The 22,718-nt window shown below is 37.4% G+C and overlaps 1 protein-coding gene across 3 annotated transcripts in view; it reads left to right on the forward strand.

Annotated features, from left to right (window-relative positions):
• DNAH11 (dynein axonemal heavy chain 11) overlaps window positions 1–22,718 on the forward strand; it is a 368,316-nt gene that overhangs the window by 42,973 nt on the left and 302,625 nt on the right. For all 3 annotated transcript variants that reach the window (XR_007518405.1, XM_049893431.1, XM_049893432.1), the window contains exons 13-23: window positions 1,579–1,683; window positions 1,846–2,238; window positions 4,876–5,208; window positions 5,703–5,957; window positions 6,043–6,212; window positions 6,458–6,680; window positions 11,083–11,199; window positions 11,305–11,391; window positions 15,563–15,721; window positions 16,811–16,894; window positions 18,433–18,591. Coding sequence is in view for 2 of the 3 variants with exons in the window: in XM_049893431.1 (XP_049749388.1) it covers window positions 1,579–1,683; window positions 1,846–2,238; window positions 4,876–5,208; window positions 5,703–5,957; window positions 6,043–6,212; window positions 6,458–6,680; window positions 11,083–11,199; window positions 11,305–11,391; window positions 15,563–15,721; window positions 16,811–16,894; window positions 18,433–18,591 (2,085 nt within the window). In the remaining variant the exon portion in view is untranslated. The remainder of the gene's footprint in view (window positions 1–1,578; window positions 1,684–1,845; window positions 2,239–4,875; window positions 5,209–5,702; window positions 5,958–6,042; window positions 6,213–6,457; window positions 6,681–11,082; window positions 11,200–11,304; window positions 11,392–15,562; window positions 15,722–16,810; window positions 16,895–18,432; window positions 18,592–22,718) is intronic.

The raw sequence follows: 22,718 nt of genomic DNA on the forward strand, positions 1-22,718 counted from the left end.
TGTATGCCTAGGAAGTGGGAAGGTTAGCCTCACCGAGTCTGATAGTCACAATCTACACCTTTATTCTGATCTGTTTCCCTAGATTATGTGCAAAGAATAGCATCGTTTTATTTTATAAAACCCAGCACACAGGCATAAATATATGCATAGAGAACTGCAGACTATCTTACCTCCTGATTTTATAAATCCAGTTTATAGAAACTAAAGTCCTGAGATATTTTAAGGGTACTTCATATAATTCTACCTGAAGGCATTATAAACACACAAAGTATATTGTACTAGTTAAACTGTGGTGCAGTAATCTACGGGAGTCATCTGGTTTACCGTCTTAAGGATATTGTGCAGTCTTCCCCCCAGAACCTGTGGTGTAGGGATACAGTCAGCTCTTCTATAACAACAGCATATACGTTCCTTAAAAATCAGTTCTGCTGTAACACAAGATACACATTCCTTAAAAATTACTGCACTATGAATGATTGGAGCCTGGTAGTGCAGCTAAGCGCTTGCCTGCTAACTGAAGGGTCAGTGGTTGCAACCCACCAGCCACTCCTTGGGAGAAAGATGTAGCAATTTGCTTCCGTAAAGACCACAGCCTTGGAAACCCTATGGGGCAATTCTACTCTGTTCTGTAGGGTTGCTGTGAGCCAGAATCGGCTTGAAGGCAGTGGGTTTTTTTTTTTTTTTTTAAATGCATGATTGCTCAATAAAAGTTGTAGGAGTTATGGGAAAAATGGGGCTAGCGACACAGCCCTCAAACTTTGTCAGTGATGCACACAAAAATAGGAACCTAACGAAAGCAGTAACATAGTTTTACACATGTTAAATGGTTAAGAAATACATGAATATTGCAATAAACATGGCACTTTACCTTGCAAAGACGTCAAGTTGGCTTGTGGAAGTGGGTGTTGGAATGATTGCAGCTCTTGAGTTACGGTAATATGGTCAAAGGAAGGTGTTCTAAAATCAGACAATTTGGTTCATAACACCCAGGTGAACTAGGTGGCTGGTGGGTGTTTGAGGTGTCCAGGTGAATGTTTTGTATATTCCTAAGCCTTTTGGTTCAGTTGGGTGCAGATTTGGGCATTTCCAAAAATCCACCAGGGGCTCCTTGGAAACTCTAGGAGGCAGTTCCACTCTGTCCTATAGAGTCGCTATGAGTCAGAATCTACTCAACAGCAACGGGTTTTAATGTTTCTTGCTGACAAAATTTAAAGTATGGTCAAACTTGTATTTTTAAAATAAGCGTTATGATAGAACAGAGGGTACTGGGAAAACACAAGCCTAGTTATGGGCTTCCATCCCAGATCTTAGCATGCATATTGCTGTCTTTTGCTTGAATTCTCTGTCTGACTCTGGGCCATAGTCAGTGATTTATACTTCTATTTCTTATACCTGTACTGCGTTGTGGAATATATGAGTTTTGCTTTTAAAGTACATCTGAAACAAAAGTTTCTTTACCTTGACAACTTTAAAATATAGTGATCACTGGATGAAATTTTAAGTGCTTTGAATTAAACTTGTGTTAAATTAGTAGGATAGGCTTAAAATATGTAATACTCCTTGCTTTTCTTTTCATAGCTGGTAGCTGTATTGAGAGAAGTGAAATACCTTCTGATGTTGAAGAAGTCAGACATACCAGATTCAGCCTTAGCCATCTTCAAGAAAAGAAACACTATTTTAAAGGTTTGTGTTTTTAGGTACTAGGGCACGTTTTAGATAAATGTTAATTAATAACATATAGACATATGGTATTTTTATGCCTCTAAGGTAGAGAAAATATATTTGGCACTTATAACATACCTGGCTTTTTTTTGTTGTTTGGGTTTGGTTTTTGCTTTTGCTCAGTACATTGGAAGTCTTGAACTTCTTGTGCACGGGTATAATAAGCTGAAACAGACACTTCTAGAAGTTGAGTACCCGCTGATAGAAGATGAACTGAAGGCTGTGGATGACCAACTGAAGGAAGCTGTGACGTCGCTCACCTGGCAGGACGACTGCTGGGAATACATAGAGAAGGTGAAGACGACAGCCTCTGAGCTGGAGCACCGAGTTCAACAGACTCAGAGCAACGTTAAAGTGATCCAGCAAATAATGAGAGCATGGGCGGAGTGCACCCTCTTTCCCAGGAAGGAGCACAGAAAGGAGACTTCCTTTGCTTTGGAGGACAAGAGTGATTTGTTCGCTAAAAAATACAAGTTAATCCAGGAAGACGGCTGCAAGATACACAGCTTGGTAGAGGTGATTTCTTTTAAGGTTTCAGTATTTGTAGAAGATTGTTTCATTAAATTTAGAGAAAAGCAAAAAAAAAAAAAAAAAAAAGAATAATGTAGTACTCTTTAACTGAGCCTGAAAGAGCCTTATATATGTTTTTTAAAAATATTTATTGTTGTAAATCTATAAATAATCACAGCGTTGCATACAGTTTTGTTAGGCATTTAAAAAGGAGGCATTTGTCTCACTTGGTTATAATTTCTGTGGCCCTCACTACTCTCGTTCTTGAGGAACGAGGTTGGAATGTGAGATATTAAACAGAAAGGCTTGGGATGGGATCCTTCTTTTGTTCATGGTTACATCCTCTTCTGGATGCTGTTAATAGTGACCTCTGTTTGCCGAATGCCCATTATGTATGTGTCAGATACCTTTTGTATATCATCTCACGTAACCCTTCCACCTCTCTTATAAGAAGGGCAACAATGATGACTCTTTTAACCAATATTTGAGGTCTTTAAACTTGTACCAGGCACTATTCTAGGATTAACAATTTAAAATAAAACAGAAAACAAAGCAAAACAAAAAGCAGAAAAATAAAACCAAAAAACCCAAACAAGTTTCTTATCTCATGGAGCTGCCATCCTAGTCCAGGAAGACAGTAAGAGAAAATGGCAAATATGTACTAGGTCAGCTGGTTCTAAGAACAATGGCAAAAATAGAGCAGAGTAGATGGACTAGGCAATGGGGGGTTTGGTATTTTACATGGTTAGTTGAGGCCTCTCTGCTAAGGTTGTATTTGTGCAGATACCTGAAAGAGGAAGGAGATGAGTCATGTGGATATCAGGAGAAGGGTGTTTTAGATTGAGAAAAGGGCAAAGGCTTTGAGGTGGCTTGTCTAAGGGTCAGATAGAGAACAGCCATGCCTGAAGCAGAGTGAGCGAGGGGATAGTAGTAGGGACGGAGTTGGGAAGGGACTGTCTTTGTTATCTAGTGCTGCTATAACAGAAATACCACAAGTGGATGGCTTTAACAAAGAGAAATTTAGTTTTTCACAGTCTAGTAGGCTACAAGTCCAAATTCAGAGCGTCAGCTCCAGGGAAGGCTTTTTCCCTCTGTTGGCCCTGAAGGAAGGTCCTTGTAATCAATCTTCCCCTGGTAGAGAAGTTTCTCAACGCAGCGACCCCGAGTCCAAAGGATGTGCCATTCTCCTGGCTCTTGTTTCTTGGTGATATGAGGTCCCCCATCTCTCTGCTCACTTCTCTGTTTTATCTCAAAAGAGATTGGCTTATGTTGTACATTAATTTTGTAGATCGAGTCTACATAACTGCCACTAATTCCATCTCATTAACATCATAGAGATAGGATTTACAACACAGGAAAATCACATTAGATGACAAAACGGTGGACAGTCACACAATGCTAGGAATCATGACTTAGCCAAGTTGGCAGATTTTTTTTTTTTTTTTTTTTGCTGGGGATGGGGGGCACAATTCAGTCCATGACAGGGACTAAGAGCATATCACATGGGATTGTAGGCCATTAAGAGGACATTGGCTTTTACTCTGAGTGAAAATAGCAGCCAGAGACTCTGCGTAAAGGCTTTTCCTGTTGAATGTAAGCCACAGGGAAGCAAGGAGGTAGGTAGGAGGTTACCCATATATCTATGGTGGGTAATAATCAAAGAAAGCAGAGAGCATAGTCTGCCTTATAATCAGCTCTCATTCCAGTGCCTCTGTTCCTCTGTACTAGTTTCTGCCTTGGTCATCTGCCCTGTGCCCTGTATAGATTATGTAACCTTTATCACCTGAATGATCTCTGGAATCAACCATGCTGCCCACCAGGCCTTTTCAACACTGTATTTCTAGGTTTGGCCCGTTGTATATCCAACCTATAACAGTTCTTAACCTCATCTCATGTCTGGCCCCACCCTGCTCCATTGACCTGTCCATTATTTCACTTCCACTCTTAGAAGATGCTAAGGCAGAAGAACTTTGTATTTGTTGGAGCATAAAGGGTGCTTAGATTTCACTAGTCTAGTGTTTCCCAAACTAAGTTACTATTTCACAGGCAGCTCAGAGGTGGTTTGCAAAAAAATTATTTTGTGTGCTTAAATAAGATTGGGAACAATTGAGTTAAACCAAGTTAAAGAGACTTGAATACAGTAGATGCACTGTGAGTCTCCGAGAGTGATACTGAGTACCTGGTGCTTCCCTGGTGTAGTGATATCTGGTTATCTCCAAATATCTAGAGTAGTGTTCTGTGGAGGACTGGTTTGGGAAACCTCTTATTTATAGAAAAGCCCCTGGAAGGCAAAGGTCAAGGCCACATGCAGTTAAGGACCGAACAGGAACTAGCACCAGGGTCCAATATATCTAGAATTCATTGAAAACTAGTATATTTCTTGTCTGTGTATGAAGACAGAAATCTTCATGCTGATTTTTCCTTTAAGGAATGACTTAATTTATTTTATTAATAAACTTAAGGTTTTAAAGACCTGCTGAGCTCTTTGCCATCCAGCTTAAGGCTCTGTGACCCAGCTTTTGAATATTCCTGTGTTGTGCACAAAAATGCTGTCCCTTCTTCAACAAACTATTTAAATAGAAAGCTTTCATTTTTATACTGAATATTATTTACACTCATCTATTAATACTTGTCTGTTTCTAGGAAAATAGGAAACTCTTCAAAGCCATTCCTTCTCTGGACACCTGGAGGATTTATGTAGAATTCATTGATGACATCGTGGTAGAAGGCTTTTTTCAAGCTATAATGCATGACTTGGATTTCTTTCTGATACATACAGAAAAACAATTGAAGCCTGCACCAGTTTTTCAAGCACAAATGATCCTAATGCCCCCTGAGATTGTGTTTAAACCTTCTTTAGAAAGAGAGGCTGGTGATGGCTTCTATGATCTGGTGGAAGAAATGATATGCAATAGTTTTAGAATGTCTTCCCAGATGCAACGAGTAGCATCCCATCTGGAAATAACAAATTATCAGGTATTTTCTTTGTAAATAGGTATTAGCTTTTATTTATTTATTTTTTGTAATTGTGGTAGAAATATGCATAAGAAACCATTTGCCAATTCAATAATTTTTACATGTATTATTTAGCAATGTTAATTACATTCTTCATGTTGTGCAACCATTATCACTATCTTCTTCTGAATTAGTCTACCACCATTAACAGAAACTCAGTGCCCTTCTTTCCGCCACCCTCCACCACTGGTAACCACTAATAAGCTTTGGTTTCTATCTATTTGCATATGTAAATAGGTATTAGCTTTTGTATTAGCTATTTTTTTTTATTCAGAAATAAATTGGGATAATGGGGAACACAAGGAAAGGAGAAGTGGGAAAAAGCAACATCATTTTTTATTTTGATTTTGTTCAAAGGACTTTTCCTTTGAACAATTGCCTAGATAATGTTATTTTTTGAATAATTGATGGAATAAGGCTGATTTCAATAAGTGCTTGATTTTCCTCTCATTTAGATTGATATGGATAACATGTTAGGCCTGGCAGAGGTCAGGCAGGAGATAATGAACAGAGTGGCAGATGCCATCAAAAAAGTCTTAGACTTCAGAAACACCCTGGAGGCTTATGCTTACCTCTGGGTAGATGAGCGAGCTGAATTTATGAAGCATTTTCTCCTGTATGGGCATACTTTAACATCTGAGGAAATGGATGCTCATGCAAATGAAGAAATCCCTGAACAACCACCGACTATTGAACGGTTCAAAGAACAGGTAAGGAAAAACCTTAGCATTTGATGTAGTTGTTGGCTTTGGATTAAGTTATAGTTACTGTTCTTTTTTTTCTTTCTAATCATAGATTGACATTTATGAGGCTTTGTACATTCAGATGAGCAAGTTTGATGACTTCAGAGTCTTTGATGGTTGGTTCAAGGTCGACATGAAGCCTTTCAAAGTGAGCTTGTTAAACATTATCAAGAAATGGAGCTGGATGTTTCAGGAGCACCTTTTGAGATTTGTCATTGACAGGTAGCCTTTTGGACTCTGGTGTTTGGAATCGTTAATATCTAATACTTCATTGTTTTCTAAAATAGTGATATTTTAAGAGCATGAAAACTGCTAGCTTTAGAGATAACAAATAATGTTTAAGTAGGTACATTATCAAAATAAGTTTCAATCAGAAGTCTTATATACTAAAAGTTTTGATGTGCTTGATTTTTGTCTGTATGTGTATATATATATCATGTGTATATACCTATACATGTATTTAATAGTCTGAATGAGCTACAAGAATTTATAAAGGAGACAGATGCAGGACTTCAAAGAGAATTAAGTGAAGGTGATCATGATGGTTTAGTTGACATCATGGGGCATCTTCTGGCTGTGAGGAGCCGACAGAGAGCTACTGATGAACTCTTTGAACCTCTAAAGGAAACCATCACACTCTTGGAAAGCTATGGCCAGAAGATGCCTGAGCAAGTCTATATTCAGCTGGAGGTAAGTGTAGAGGTGAAATAATGATAATAATTACCATACACTGAGCATCTCCTTTAGCAAAGCACTTTACATGCGCAGTCTTATTACATCTTTGTAACAACCGGTACAGTAGACACCAGTGTTTTCATTTTACAGGCTAGGAATCTGAAGCTTAAAGAGATATTAATAACTTTCTCAAGGTCATACAAGTAGTACAGCCAGCCAACACTCACATCTAGGTGTGTTTCATGCCAATATAATTATTCTTAATCACCGTGCTCCACTGCCTGCTTATCCGAAGGTATACAGCAAAAGCCTTTAAACTGCTTGTTTTGGTTCCACTTTTACCAAATGAAATGAAATATATCAAAGCTCTTTTTCATTAAATGCTTCCTGTCAGTTAAGAAGTATCTTAGTCTTTGAAAACATGTCATGGACATGTTAATAAAGAAAGCCTGATTTGGATGACAAAGTCACTGTCTTTCCTAAACAGAACCTCTAGGCTATCAGCTTGTTTCCATGCTCTGAAAAGACTTGGTGGCTGTTGTATGCCAAATGAAAAACAAAATCTTTTAAAATATAACTGAAAACCATGAACAAAGATCTCACAGTTGAGGATCTGTCGACACCCATACTGAAGTTTTACAAATAGTTTACATATGTACGCCATCCACCAGCTTCCAGGCTGTGCGTACGTTTAACCTTCCATATGTGATTGGTGGACACATTAACCAAAAAATATTCATTCGATTCTATTTCAGTGATCAGAGTTTCCTACTCAGACTTAGATTTTTTTTTTCCAAGTACTGTGCAAGTCCATCTTGTGTGCCTACCTTGGCAAGTTACTTAACTTCTCCGAGCTTGCTTCTTCTTTGGTAAAATCTCCTTCAAGACCTTTTTTAAATTTTTTTTTGTTTTTAATTGTCTATACTCATGGTTTCCAATTTCTCACTTCCTCCTCTTTCTTTCCTTCTTTTATTTATTTATTTATTTCGAGGTGAATTCTCAAGTCATATAACATAAAATGAACCACTTTCAAGTATACAATTTGGTGGCACTTGGTACATTCATTATGTTGTGCAACCACCACCTCTATCTAGGACCAAAACATTTTTATCACCCCGAAAGAAAACCCCATAACCATTAAGCAGTCACTCCCATTCCCATCCCCCATGCTGCTGGCAATCATCAATCCCTTCTCTGTCTCAATGGATTTACTTATTCTGGACACGTCATACAAATGAAATCATATAATATGTGACTTTTTGTGTATGGATTCTTTCACTTGGCATATTTTTGAGGTTTATCCATGTTGTTCCGTTGTATAAACGTACCACATCTTGCTTATCTATTCATCCATTTATGGAAATTTGGATTGTTTCTATCTTTTTGCTATTGTGCATAGTGCTGCCATGAATATTTGTGTGTAAGTATTTGAGTCCCTGTTTACAGCTCTTTTTGGTGTATGCCTGGGAGTAGAATTGCTGGGCCCTATGATAATTCTCGGCTTACTTTTTGAGAATAACGACATTGTTTTACATAGCTGCTGCACCATTTTGTATTCCCACCAGCAATGTAGGAAGGTTCCAATTTCTCCAAATCCTTGCCCAACACTTGGGAATTTTTTTGTTTTTTGATTAGAGCTATGACAATAGGTGTGAAATGGTATCTCATTGTGGTTTTGATCGGCATTTCCCTAATGACTAATGACAGTGAGCATCTTTTCATGTGTTTGTTGGCCATTTGTATATCTCCTTCAGAGAAATGCCTGTTCAAGTCCCTTGCCTATTTTTTTAATTGGTTATTTGTCTTTTTGTTGTTAAGTTGTGAAGTTTTTCATATATTCTAGAAATTAAACCCTTACCAGATACATGATTTGCAAGTATTTTCTCCCATTCTGTGGGTTTCTTTTTACTCTCTTTGACAGTGTCCTTTGATTCATGAAAGTTTTTCATTTTAATAAAGTCCAATTTATCTATTTTTCTTTTGTTGCCTGGGCCTTTGGTGTCATATTTACAAAACCATTGCCAAATCCAAGGTCATATAGATTTGATTATTTTATTTTAATTAAAGCATCTTGCAATAGTTACTGCCAGCTTTCTCCTTCATTACTATTAGTTAGCTATCATAAAATTTTCCAGATACTCCTCTGTGCTTGGTGCTATGCTAAAAGATGCTTAGATGCAGCTGTACCTACCAGAAGTTTAAGTATTATTTCCACAAAGCCCTGGGAATTTACCACTAGCAAGATCGTCCTTTGATGCAGTGGCTCTTCAGTCTGTTGCTTCCTTTCCGTTCCTGTTAAACCCATTTGAATTCAGTGCTTGTTACTTCTTACCTCAGCCACAGCAATAGTTTATCTCATTCCTCTTCACACCCCACCTACCCTATACTCTGAAGCTAGATGAAACGTGCTAATCTACAGGTCTTATCAAGACCCTTCCCTGTTCAAAAACCTTTAGCGACTGTCCCTATCCTAATACTGCCCGATTTCCACAATAGCCCATACTCTCACCCCACGCTTCACTGGTAGCCTAACCTCACAGGATCTTAAGGGATTTTGCCCTGATCTCTGTCTGTTGAATTCTAGTCACTCCTTTAGTGTCAGATTCAGTTACTTACTCCCTGAGTGGATTATATCAGTTAGAGGGACTTTGGAGGTCATCTGATCTTTTGGTCATTGATGATTTCTTTTTTCTCTCAAATAGATGCTTCTTTGTAATCCCCAAATAGAAAGCAAACAACAGCAGACTTGCTGTTGATGAAGAGGGTCAAGGGACCTGAAGCTACTGCCTATGTGACCTGTCCCTGGTTTTATTGTGGTGGCTCCTAAAGGATCTTCATGGGGTATTTAGGTTCCCAGGGATGGAATTGGAAACCCAAAGTGAGACTTTGTACAGATGAGGATGTAGAAGCTTGATTAGATGAGAGTTGAAAACCAAACATGAAAGGACAAGCAGGTTCAAGAGCAGATCTCATGCTCCTGGCCTGGATTGGTATGCCTGTCATGACACCACGTTGCTTCCCCAGTGTTTTTGATTCCATAACACATAGACCTCCTCATGGGAGTTAATACATTCAACCATGTGGAATACTTCCTGTGTGTTCCTCTTATTCAGTTTGGTAGATTATAAACCGTTTAAGTCAAAGAATGTGCTTTACCTTCGTAGTACCTCCTCTACTGTGTGGACACAATCTGTATTTAGCACAGCATTCTTTATAATGAGCAGTCACTGAATCATTCATCAAATATTTATTGAGAGGTACAAAATAGACTTTGGAACCTTGCTTTCGTGCTTCAGCTACCCAGGTAGAGTCCTATGCTATTGTATGACAAAGCCATTTCAGTGTCCCAGCGATGACCCATAGAAACAATGCTTTGTTAGTCTGGATACCAGGAATGCTTTTCAATAGTAGTTATGCACAACTGCTCTTCAAAGAAAATAACTTGCTTTTGTCCTACTTGAATTGTAGGCTGGGAGAGCAGAGTTGAGTTGCTACCTGGACTATTGTCTTCTTTTGTCCTGTATCAAATACAAATTAACCTTCGCTTCCCTTTGCTCTTCTCATACCAAAAATCCTAGTTATGTAAAATAAACCTAACCTTTTTTTTTTTAAACACTCAAACTTTCCATTAGGAAAGAATAGACACAGAGATTTGGAAGCTAGAGGAAAGCAGAAAGATGAGATTGATTTATGTTTTCATCCCGGCCCCACCAGAGTCAGAGCATCTCTTTTCATTTGCTAAATTACTAAACGTGGCTGTCTTGGGTTTCTAGTTACTGTCCTTGTTAGTTGCTGCGGAGTCATTTCCGACTTAAGGCGACCTGTGTGTGCAGAGTAAAACTGCTCCATAGGGTTTTCAAGGCTGTGACCTTTCGGAAGCAGATTGCCAGGCCTCTCTTCCGAGGCCCCCCTGGTTGGTTTCAAACTGCCAGCCTTTTGGCTAGTAATTGAGCACTTAACCTTTGCCTTTTGAAATCCAGTCGCTCCTTTAGCTTCAGATTTAGTTTCTTCCTCCTTGAATAGATTATATTAGAGAGACTTTGGAGATCTCTGTAGATTGGAGTTGCTATAGGTTAGCAACATGGTTTCCGGAGTGCTTTAATATTATTCCCTCAACAGGAAAACAATTTGGAAATTTTTGATCCTGATTTTGAAAGGCTTTTCATTTATTCTGAAATGAAAATAACTCTGGCATATGCTTGGGGAATATGAATACAGAGGTGCCTGTGGGTCAGTCTGTACTTCAGCCTGGCTCTAAGCCTTAATCTCTTCCATCTTCTCTGGATAAACTCCTTATCTAATATAAGAATGAAAAGATGTCCTGTGTTAGTGTGAACAGTAGAATTCTTTAGTCTTACGGGGTTGATTTGTTTAAGGAATTGTAGTAATCTTCTAGTTTGCATGGTTGTTTTTGTAGGAATTACCTGAAAGATGGGAAGTTACCAAAAAGATTGCTGCAACTGTCAGACATGAAGTCTCGCCTCTCCAAAATGCAGAAGTCACTCTTCTACGAAAGAAATGTGTTTTGTTTGATGTAAGCTAGTTACCTAGTTGTTTTTGTTTTTTAAACAAGAGTTTTACAAGTATAATTGAAGTGATTTTCTTGAAATTCACCTTCTGTTTTTTCTGCTCTGATCAGGGAAAGCAGGCTGAATTCAGAGAAAGATTTAGATGCTATGCTCCTCTTGACTTTAATGCAGAAAATCCATACGTGACACTTGACAAGGTAATGAAGATCTTGAGTATCTTGTGTTATCTCAGATATTCTAGAAAGTTAGTTTAGACTGCTGTGTTTTACCTTAGTTTTGCCCTTACTTACACTGTAGCTACTATTATTTTATTTTACCTATTTCAAGTAAATGTTTGTATAATTAAGTAACTTGTTGGAAATTGCATAGTTCGTAAGTAATAGAACTAGGGATCAAATTCAGGCTGTCTGGACTTTTTTTTTTAATTAAATCAAGAATTTGACCCATTATACTGCCTTCCATGTGATACTTTAGTAGTAACTTTTAACCATAATAGGGAAAGCCCATAACTTATCATTAACCCTGGGCACAAATATTACTGAATCATTCACTCCTAGTCTATGATGAATTGCTTTATTGTACATGAATGAATATAGTGGGCAAATAATCCAAAATGGTAAAATGTAACCCACATTAGACTTGAGAAGATGTTTTAAACTTTTATTAGAAAAATAGTATCTTTGTTTTTCTAGGAATTCTTTGCCTAGCCTAGCAACGAAAATGAGAAAATGACTTTGTGAAGGTTAGATCTGAGAGCGGGGAATTTTGTCTAATGTCTTCATCTAGGCTGCCTTGATCTTCTTCCTGCTTTTGCTTTATGCTGGAAATAGTCTTTACTCCCTAAACTGGGAAACCCTGGTGGCATAGTGGTTAAGTGCTACGGCTGCTAACCAAGAGGTCGGCAGCTTGAATGTACCAGGCTTTCCTTGGAAACTCTATGGGGCAGTTCTACTCTGTCCTGTAGGGTCGCTATGAGTTGGAATCGACTCGATGGCAGTGGGTTTTTTGGTTTCCTTAAACTGGTATCAGGTATCTTGCTGACACACATCTTATCTCAGTTTCTAGAGTTTGTAACACCATTCTGTAGCATAAGGCCTTCTCTTTAACTTGGCTAGAGAATTGGTTGGTATAACTCCTTAATATATTCATGAAAGGGAATAGATTAGAATATGCTGATAGAATTACTATTTTTTTGAGTGTTTCATCTAAATTGCAGGTGGTCTGAACAGATTATGGATGGGGAGATGTTTTTAGTTGACTAACCAACATGCTGCTTGTTGTCAACATTTGCTATAGTTATTATTTATTGATTCTTCCCATTTTTGTGCTATGCTATAACAGCATAGTCATCGATTTAATAATCAGAGATGTTTATCCTTACACCTACAGAATGCACTGAGAGGTCTTTGAAATATAGCAGGGCTGGGTTAACTTCTTCTGGAGCTCATTTTCTTGGCATGCTTGTTCAGTAGGCATATCTAAGGCTTGTCTTGTTAGGCTCTGCCAGAATCATGTGCCTCCTTGTTCTGGGCTGGTGTGGTAGGTCCTCCTACTCAAGCCAACTCACTGCACCAGGTGGAAGCCATTGACCTTCCAGAAACAAGGGCAGTGGATCATGCATCTCTCCTTTCCAACTGAGATTTCTTGGTAAAGTTGTATTATGTGCTGTTGTCTCTTCATAACCAAAGATACGGTGACTAATTGAGTAACTTACCTGAGTATATATTTCTAGAAATAATGGAACTAGTATAATCAATAGAAAAAATAAAAAATAAAGGGATGTTCACTCTGGAGCTTATGAAGACTAGATATTTTGAAAAGTCCTCTTTTGTAAAACAGATGCTAAATACATACTCAGAAACATGCAATTTTAAAATAAGTGAAATCTCTAACGGCCAGAAAGGAAACAAACAAAAAGAGTAGCTGAAACTAAGAAAGCAGAGGAAAACAGAATCCTGTGCTGTTCTATGGGCAAATGAAAATACCAAAAGTCTAAATTTTTTGATTAACTCTTCTAGGGTGAGATGGGAGATGGTCTTACAAGGTTAAGGAGTCCTGGTGGTGCAGTGGTTAAGCGCTTGGCTGCTAATTGAAGGGTCGGTGGTTCGAACCCACCGGCTGTTCTGTGGGATAAAGATGTAACAGTCTATTTCTATAAAGATTACAGTCTTGGAAACCCTATGGGACAGTTCTACTGCATCCTTTAGGGTTGCTTTGTGTTGGAAGCGACTTGACGGCAGTGTTTTTTTCTTTTCTTACGAGGTTACACACTCAGTTAAAGGGTGGCCTTGGAAAAATCTGCAGGCTGTGAAGGGAGCCTCTGATATTACCTGTGGTTCTTGCTAAGGTTCTCACAGTCAGGGAGAAAAAAGGGGGAAAAAATCTGGGAATTTGTAAACACAAGCCTGTTCTCACAGGTACCTATGGTTCAGTTTTATAATGCCCCTATTGTTAGGGAGTCTGGAAGTTAGGCAATTAAAGTGGTTACAGGTAGCTCTTCTCAGCACCTGCAAGAAGCAAACCCAGATATTCTCTGGAAAAAAGTGATCTCAATCCAATATCCTAGGTGTTCTAAATGATTAAGTTGAATCGAACATGAGTTCACAATAAAAAAAAATAAATACATATACCATCATGTGTAAGAGTCAGTAGAAAGAACAACTGCAGATATAAAAAAATAGACCCATATAAAACTTCGGATTTTAGAAGATTTTTTAAAGGCAATTAAAGATAATATTGAAAAAATGAGCAAGTTCTCATTTTTGAGGTTATAGAAAATGATCCCCTGAATTTGAAAAAGAGCCAGCTACTTACGGAAATGAAAAATATAGTTGTTAAAAGAAGAGATTCAACTCATCAATTCATTAGATGAGTTGAAGAGCTAATTAAAACTAAAAAAAAAAAAAAATTTTTTTTTTTTAAAGAGAATTTGTGAACTGCAAAAAAGATTGGAAGAAATCAAGTAAATGCAGTGCATAGGTGCAAAGAGATGGAAAATATGAAAGATTAAGAGAAGTGAAAGAGGAAGGATGACATCTAACTTTATTCAGACTTCCTGGAAGAGAGAATAAACAGATCACTAGATGGGCAGTAGTTACAGAGGTAACAGCTGGGACTTTTCTCGGACTGGTAAAAACAGAAATCAAAAGATTCAGAAAGTTCACTGAATCCCAAACAGGATAAATACAAATAAATCAACACCTGGACACATCACAGTAAACTGCAGTTAAAAAGAAAATCAAAAGAGCTAGAGCAATATATTGTTGGTTATTGGAAGGTAGATGGGAGAAAAATAAAACGGAAAAATCAAGGCCAAATCCTTCTTTTGCAAAGCAGGTAACATATGTGCAATGTCTAAACTTGATAAACTGAGAAGGAGCAGTTTGAGCACAGAATTGAAACTTAACAGAAATAGCACCCAGAGAACTGGAGAGTGAGACTGAGTGATAGTTGTCCTGCATTGCAAGCTCTTCTGTACTGCTTGAATTTTTACCATGCGAATGTCTACTTCGTTAATAAAAACTAAACTTAAGAGTTGATGAATCAAAGGAAAAACTTAGTGAGTTTATGTTTGACGTAAAATGTAAAATGTTCTACAAAGTTGGGACGGTATGTGAGCCTCGGTAAAAAGTAATCCTACTGTGGAATTTCCTACGCCATGCTGTGTTTTTAGCTCCAGGGTTTTATTTCACACATTCTCTTGAGTACATCATAGTATTATTCATGATCTTTTTTTATAGGGTATTTTTTTTTTTTTAATCTGAAAGTGCTTTTTTTTTTTTAAGTAAGTGATTATCAAATAAGCTACTTTATTCTTATGTGGAAGTTTCTAGATCCTGACCTTTTCTAGCCCAACAAATTCCCTAGCTGTACAATGAAAGAAAACGCTGGTGACATAGTGGTTAAGGGTTCGGCTGCTAACCAAAAGGTTGGCAGTTTGAATCCACCTGGCGTTCCTTGGAAACTATATGGGGCAGCTCTACTCTGTCCCATAGGGCTGCTATGAGTTGGAATCGACTCAGCAGCGATGGGGTTTTTTTTTTTTTTTTTGGTACATTGAGAATTAAGTTGAAAAATTGTATTCATAGAAATCTGCTACCAGAGCAACTTTTGCTGAACTATGTGCGTGGGGAGAGTATTGTTAACATTACTGAATTTATGGATAGTCTATTGTCACTTTTTGAGTAGCTGTTAGTTTGCTAGTGTAAAGCCTTCTACATTTTACCAATAACTATACTGCAGATTTCTTTTGAAAATCAAAGTTTTAAATGTCAAAATACCCAAGGTACAGAGTTGGGTGGCTTTTCCTTCTCTGACAGTTTGTTAATGTGAAGCTCGTTTGGGTGTGTATGCCTGTTTTCTCCTTAGGCAAATCAAGAGCTTGAGGCATTAGAAGAAGAAATGTTGCAGATGCAAGAATTTACTCGTCTTTTTGAAGTGGCTCTTCCAGAGTACAAACAAATGAAGCAGTGCCGCAAAGAGATAAAATTGCTCAAGGGACTCTGGGATGTCATTATTTATGTTCGAGTAAGTTGGTGCTTTTTGAAAGCATGCCTTTATTTCTCTTTTAGTAGTTCTTTTGTATAAATATACAATTTTTAGTATCTATGTCATTCTGTGGCTGCTAACCAAAAGGTCGGCAGTTTGAATCCACCAGGCGCTCCTTGGAAACTCTATGGGGCAGTTCCACTCTGTCCTATCGGGTTGCTATGAGTTGGAATCGACTCGACAGCGCTGGGTTTGGTTTTTGGTTTTATGTGATTCTACTTGGCTTTTACGGTGTCTTGAAATAATAAATGGTTTTGAGATTTTATTTTCCCTAGAATTAGAGTCGATCTATCTTTGTTAGCAGAAGACACTTCTCTAAATATCAGTTGTTTTTGTTCTTAGTTCAAGGTCAAACTTTGTATAATGAGTTGACAACCTCAAATCCTTTTGGGAGATTATGTAGAATGTAAATAAAAATTTATGTGTATGCATATATCACATACATTTATAACACATTCATGATCACCTGCCCTCATGTATACACCCATGCTTGTACTTACCTATGTGTGCATGTATAAACATACCCTTACTAAAAATAGTTATTTTGAATGTGGTTAATTAAGGTAAAAACTTAAGTATAGAAATAAGTTCTAGGAAACTAGGCATATAGGCATATAGCAACAAATATTATACATAATTGTTTTTGAGGTTGATTGAAAGCCATGTAGAAATATATAAACAAAACGAGAGTTTTGTTAATAATGAATGTTGTCTTGAAAAAGCTTGTTTTTTATTAAATGTAGAATTATGAAAATATGTTATTTAGTAGTAATATACTTACCGACGTATTCAAAGTACACAGGATTAAATGCTAATGATGGTATGTGTATGGGAGTTGTCATTGCTACTAGAAATTAATGTATGATAATGTTTTAGCCTTAAGTTTGACATGTTGGGACAACTTTTGTTTTGGTAGTAGAGAAGCTTTGACAAGTGCAGTTAATATTTAAATAATTGACTTCCTTCTGGATGATAGAGCCACTGTGTATCATCAGTTTATATATTTTGCTGCGGAGACTTGCTTTCACCAAATGTTGTTGACACTTTTATCTGTTTGTGCGGTTTCAGAGAAGCATTGATAATTGGACTAAAACCCAGTGGAGACAGATTAATGTGGAACAGATGGATGTAGAACTCAGAAGGTTTGCCAAGGCAAGTTCCATAACTGTCTATTACAACAATTTATCTTTCTCAGCACCACCTCTTTCCATCTTCCCCAATCTAGTGTCTGGTGTGTTGGGCTGTGTGTCCTTATTTACTTCAAACAGAATATGAGACAGTATGTGTGTATATATATATTTTTTACTCTCAGCCAGTTGCACATGTAATTAAGCCTGCCTTTCTGTGAATGAATGATAAAAGCATATTAGGGCTAATGAATTTATACGTAGCAACTCTAATTGTGCATTTCCTAAGATTGTCTAGAATGAAGGGGGAGATTAAGAATATCAAGGCTGAGAGGTTAGGCCTATGAAAGCTTTTGCATTCTTTCCTTAGCAACCATAAGCATTGTGTATTTGAAATGCTACCTTTGGTTCTGCAATTTGGGGCAACTAAATAGGGAAAGGCTTATATGGAATATTATGGAATATATGGGGATTTTTTTTTTTATGGGATATTATGGTCTTTATTCTTATTTTCGATTAGTCCAGTATCTTGAGGGGGCTCAATATATATAGAACTATAAGCTTATATGAATTTAATGCTTTGATTTCTAGCCCAGATAGCCATATGCCCTCTGAAGAGACTTAAACTTCTTTGGAAAAATCCCAAATGCATACCAGTGCAAGGCAGTTAAGAAGTTAGTTGCAGGGCCTTTTGTTTTCTTGTCACCCCAAAGCAGCATTGCCCCTGACCTGTGCTAAGCTACTACCAGGTCTCCTCACCTCTTCCTCCCATATTATCCTGCCTCCGAAAGACTAAAATGTTCCTTCTTTCCACGCATTTGCCTATCTTATGGGGTGGCTGTACCTCATTTCTGTGTTCCTCATTTATCTCTGTACCATTCAGTTCTCTTACTTCAGAGTGACAACTTAATGCCCACTCTCAGCTGAAGCTCTTGTATTTTTTAAACAATTGACATATCTTCCTTTTTTGCTAATATCCAGTTGTTTTATGATGGGTTTTTTCATTCACAATTGATGATGTTCCAGGGGCCAAGAAGCCAGACAAGTCAAAGACCCTATTCAACATGTCTTAAGATCATAAAATGTTTAAGTTCCAAGGAGCTAAACACTCAAAGATAACCAACAATCCAAGGCTACCATTTAAATGAGTCAGGTATTCAGAGAAGGATCTTAGTAGTTCAGATATAAGCCTTGGTTTTCCATGTACTTAAGTTTCAATAGGAAATGCTCTTCATAATACGTGTCCTGTGAACATCATTGCTTACCTACATATAATATCCCATGGCTTTCCTTATGGAACATTGGTTAAACCTTGTGAATAAGAACTCATTGTATCCAATTGGCTTGTCCATAATGGTCTCATAATATCTGAATGAGTGAATACATTTCTATTACTCTGGTTTTAGTCCTTTGCTAGTGACTTAAATACTTTTACTTTCTTTCCTAATCCTCTGAAAGTGGGGAAATATATTTTTTTCTTTTAAAGGATGCAAAATAAAATATGTATTGTTATATCTGGGGGCTTTGATTTTTTTTTTTTTTTTTTTTTTGATTCTTCTCTAGGAAATCTGGTCACTGGACAAGGAAGTCCGTGTCTGGGATGCTTATGCAAGCCTGGAAGGCACAGTAAAGGACATGGTGACCTCCCTGAGAGCCATCACGGAGCTACAGAACCCTGCCCTCAGGGACAGGCATTGGCAGCAGCTGATGAAGACAGTTGGGGTGAGTATCCTGCGTCTCATTAATTAAATATTTTTGTGACAGTGGATTGTTATTACTTGATTTACATCATCCAGGATGAAGAGGGATTTGTAAAAAAAATTTGTGAAAAGATCTGTTTGGTCAAATGCAAGAAGTCAATCTCCTTGAGATAAGAACATCTGAAGACCTACTTCTAGTCCTCTTTTTATCTCTTACTGGCTCTGTGACCTCAAACAAATCACTTAACCTCTCTAATTTTATTTTTAAATTAAATCAGTAAAATGAGAAGGAGATAATGTGAAGATATTTATAGAGCACTAAATGGTTGCAAAGATTTTATTTATTGTGTAGAGGATCAGAAGGCACAGCAGTAAATTTTGGGGGAGAGGGAATTCTGAAATTGTGATTTCCCCTCACAATTGTATTCAATATTAGTGTTTTTTTTTTTAATTGTGGTAAAAAAATATATACATATAACATAAGATGTGACATTTTAGCTATTTTTTAAGTGTATAACTTAGTGGTATTAATTACGTTTACAATGTTTTGCAATCATCATTATTTTCAAAATTTTTTATCACCCTAAACAGAAACTTTGTGCCCATTAAGCAATAACTCCCTATTCCTTACAACCCTGGCCCCTGGTAACTAATAATCTACTTTTATCTCTATACATGTGCCTATTCTAGAGATCTCATGTAAATAGGATCATACAATATTTGTCCTTCTGTGTCTGACTTATTTAGCATATCGTTTTCAAGTTTCATCTTGTCATAGCATGTATTAGAATTTCATTTCTCTTTTTGACTGGATAATATTCCGTTGTATGTAGATACCACATTTTGTTTATTCATTCATCAGTTGATGGACATTTCAGTTGTTTCCATCATTTGCCTATTGTGAATAATGCTGCAGTGAGTGTTGGTGTACAAGTTTCTGTTTGGGTCACTGCTTTCTGTTCTTTCAAGTATATACCTAGGAGTGGAATTGCTGGGTCATATGGTAATTCTGTTTTTAACATTTTCCTTTTTAAATTTTCATTGTGGTGAAATTTAACCATTTTTAAGTATACAATTTAGTGCCATTAAGTACATTCACCATGTGCAACCATCACTAGCATCTGGTTCCAAAATTTTTCATTACCCTATATTTAACTTTTTGAGGACCCACCAAAGGCTGCTCTGTTTTATATTTCCACCAGCAATGGGTGATGGTTCCAATTTCTCCACATCCCTTGCCAACACTTGTTTCTGGCTTTTTTTTTTTTTTTTTTATAACAGCCATTCTAGTGGGTGTGAAATGGGATCTCATTATCATCTTTCTTTACAGTTCAGTAAGGACTAAAGATACTGAGCATCATTTTAATCTTTTTATGTACTTATTGGCCATTTGTGTATCTTCTTTTGAGAAATGTGTATTCAAGTCCTTTGCCTATCTTTTGTCTTTTGTTGTCATTTTTAAATTGGGTGTCTATTTTGTTGGTCTTATATTTTATTACAAAATACAAAATTGTTTCTCATGTTTCCATGTTACCTGACATTATATTCTCTTACCTTTTTACATCTATTTATAAGTAAAAATATTAATCTTATACTTCATCTTTTAGGGAAGTTGACCTTCATGAGTTTAAAATATGTATAACAGGGTTTAAACTGAAAGAAATTTAAGAGAGCGAATCACTTCTTTTTATGTTGTAAAGAAAGAATATCATGATTTGAAGAAAATGTTTGATATATATCTCCCTCCCTTCTTTCTTTCCTTCCTCTCCACCCACCCCACCGCACCTAACCTATCTACCTACACAACCTACCTACCTACTAAAAAAAGACCAAAAACCCATTGCTGTCCAGTCACTTCCAACTCATAGTGACGCGATAGGACAGAGTAGAACTGCGCCATAGGGTTTCCAAGGAGCAGCTGGTAGAGCAGTCTTTAGGTTAGCAGCTTTTAGTTAACCACTGCATCTCCAGGGCTCCACATATTTAGATATAGGTACACACATACGCACACACACACACACACACACACACACACATACATATATGACCTAGCATGTAGTACTGCCACTCGTCTGTCAGTTTGTCAGACTCTGGTGGCTTACGTGTTGCTGTGATGCTAGAAACCATGCCACTGGTATTTCAAATGCCAGCAGGGTCACCCATGGTGGACAGGTTTCAGTAGAGCTTCCAGACTAAGACAGACCAGGAAGAAGGACTTGGTGGTCTACTTCTGGGAAAGAAAAAAAAAAAAGTTGACTGGTGAAAACCTTATGAATAGCAGTGGAACATTTTCTGATATAGTGCCAGAAGATGAACTCCTCAGATTGGAAGGCACTCAAAACGCGACTGGGGAAGGGCTGCCTCCTCAAAGTGGCATCAACCTTGATGTGGATGGAGTCAAGCTTTCAGGGCCTCATTTGATGGCATAACTCAAAATGAGAAGAAGCAGCTGCAAACATCCATTAATAATTGGAACATGGAACGTATGAAGTATGAATCTAGAAAAATGAAATGGAACACGTAAAGACCAGTATCTTAGGCATTAATAAGCTGAAACAGACTGGGATTGGCCTTTTTGGATCGTACAGTCATATGGCCTGCTATACTGGGAATGACAAATTGTTGGGAAATGGCATTGCGTTCATTGTCAAAAAGAACATTTCAAGGTCAATCCTCAAGTACAACGCTGTAAGTGGTAGGATAATATCCGTACGTCTACAAGGAAGACCAGGTAATGTGATTATTATTCAAATTTACGTACTAACCACTGAGGCCAAAGATGAAGAAATTGAAGATTTTTACCACCTTCTGCAGTCTGAAATTGATCAAACGTGCAGTCAAGATGCATTGATAATTACTGGTGATTGGAACATAAAAGTTGGAAACACAAAAGAAGGATCAGTAATTGGAAAATGTGGCTTTGGTGATAGAAACAATGCTGGAGATCACGTGACAGAATTATGCAAGTCCAATGACCTCTTCATTGCAAATACCTTTTTTCAACAACATAAACAGTGACTGTACACCTGGGCCGCAACGGATGGAATACACAGGAATCAAATCAACTGCATTTTTGGAAAGAAATGATGGAGAAGCTCAATATCATCAGTCAACAAGGCTGGGGGCTGACTGGGAACATACCATCAATTGCTCATATACAAGTTCAAGTTAAGCTGAAGAAAATTAGAGCAGTTTCACAGGAGCCAAAATATGACATTGAGCATATCCCATGTGAATTTAGAGACCATCTCAATAGATTTGACACATTGAACACTAATGACCTAAGACAAGATGAGTTGTGGAATGACATCAAGGACATCAAACATGAAGGAAGCAAGAGGTCATTAAAAAGACAAGAAAGAAAGAAAAGACTAAAAGGAATGACAGAAGACTATGAAACTTCCTCTGGACCATAGAGGAGTTAAAGCAAATGGAAGAAATGATCATTTAAAAGAGCTGAACAGAAGTTTTTAAAGGGCAGCCTGAGAAGACGAAATGAAATATTATAATTAAATATGCAGAGACTTGTAGTTAGAAATCCAAAAGGGAAGAGCACACTCAGTATTTCTCAAGCAGAAAGAACTGAAGAAAAAATTCAAGCGTTGAGTTGCAGTATTGAAGGATCCTACAGGGAAAATATTGAATGACACAAGAAGCATCAAAAAAAAAAAAAAAAGATGTAAGGAATACAGTCACTGTACCAAAAAGAATTGGTTGACATTCAACCATTTCAGTAAGTAGCATATGATCAAGAACTGATAATAGTAAAGGAAGAAATCCAAGATGCACTGAAGGCATTGGCAAAAAACAAGTTTCCAGGAATGGACAGAATATCAATTGAGATGTTTCAGTAAACGGATGCAGTGCTGAAAGTACTCATTCATTTATGCCAAGAAATTTGGAAGACAGCTACCTGACCAGCCAACTGGAAGAGATCCATATTTTTGCCCACTCTGAGAAAGGCGATCCAACAGAATGCGGAAATGATCAAACAATATCATTAATATCACATGCAAGTAAACTTTGCTAAAGATCATTCAAAAATGGTTACAGCAGTGCCTTGACAGGGAACTGCCAGAAATTCAAGTCAGATTCAGAAAAGAGGTTGTGTAATGAGGGATATCACTGGCTGATGTCGGATGACTCTTG

The sequence above is a fragment of the Elephas maximus genome, chromosome 8 (genome assembly GCF_024166365.1).
Source record: "Elephas maximus indicus isolate mEleMax1 chromosome 8, mEleMax1 primary haplotype, whole genome shotgun sequence".
NCBI lineage: Eukaryota > Metazoa > Chordata > Mammalia > Proboscidea > Elephantidae > Elephas > Elephas maximus.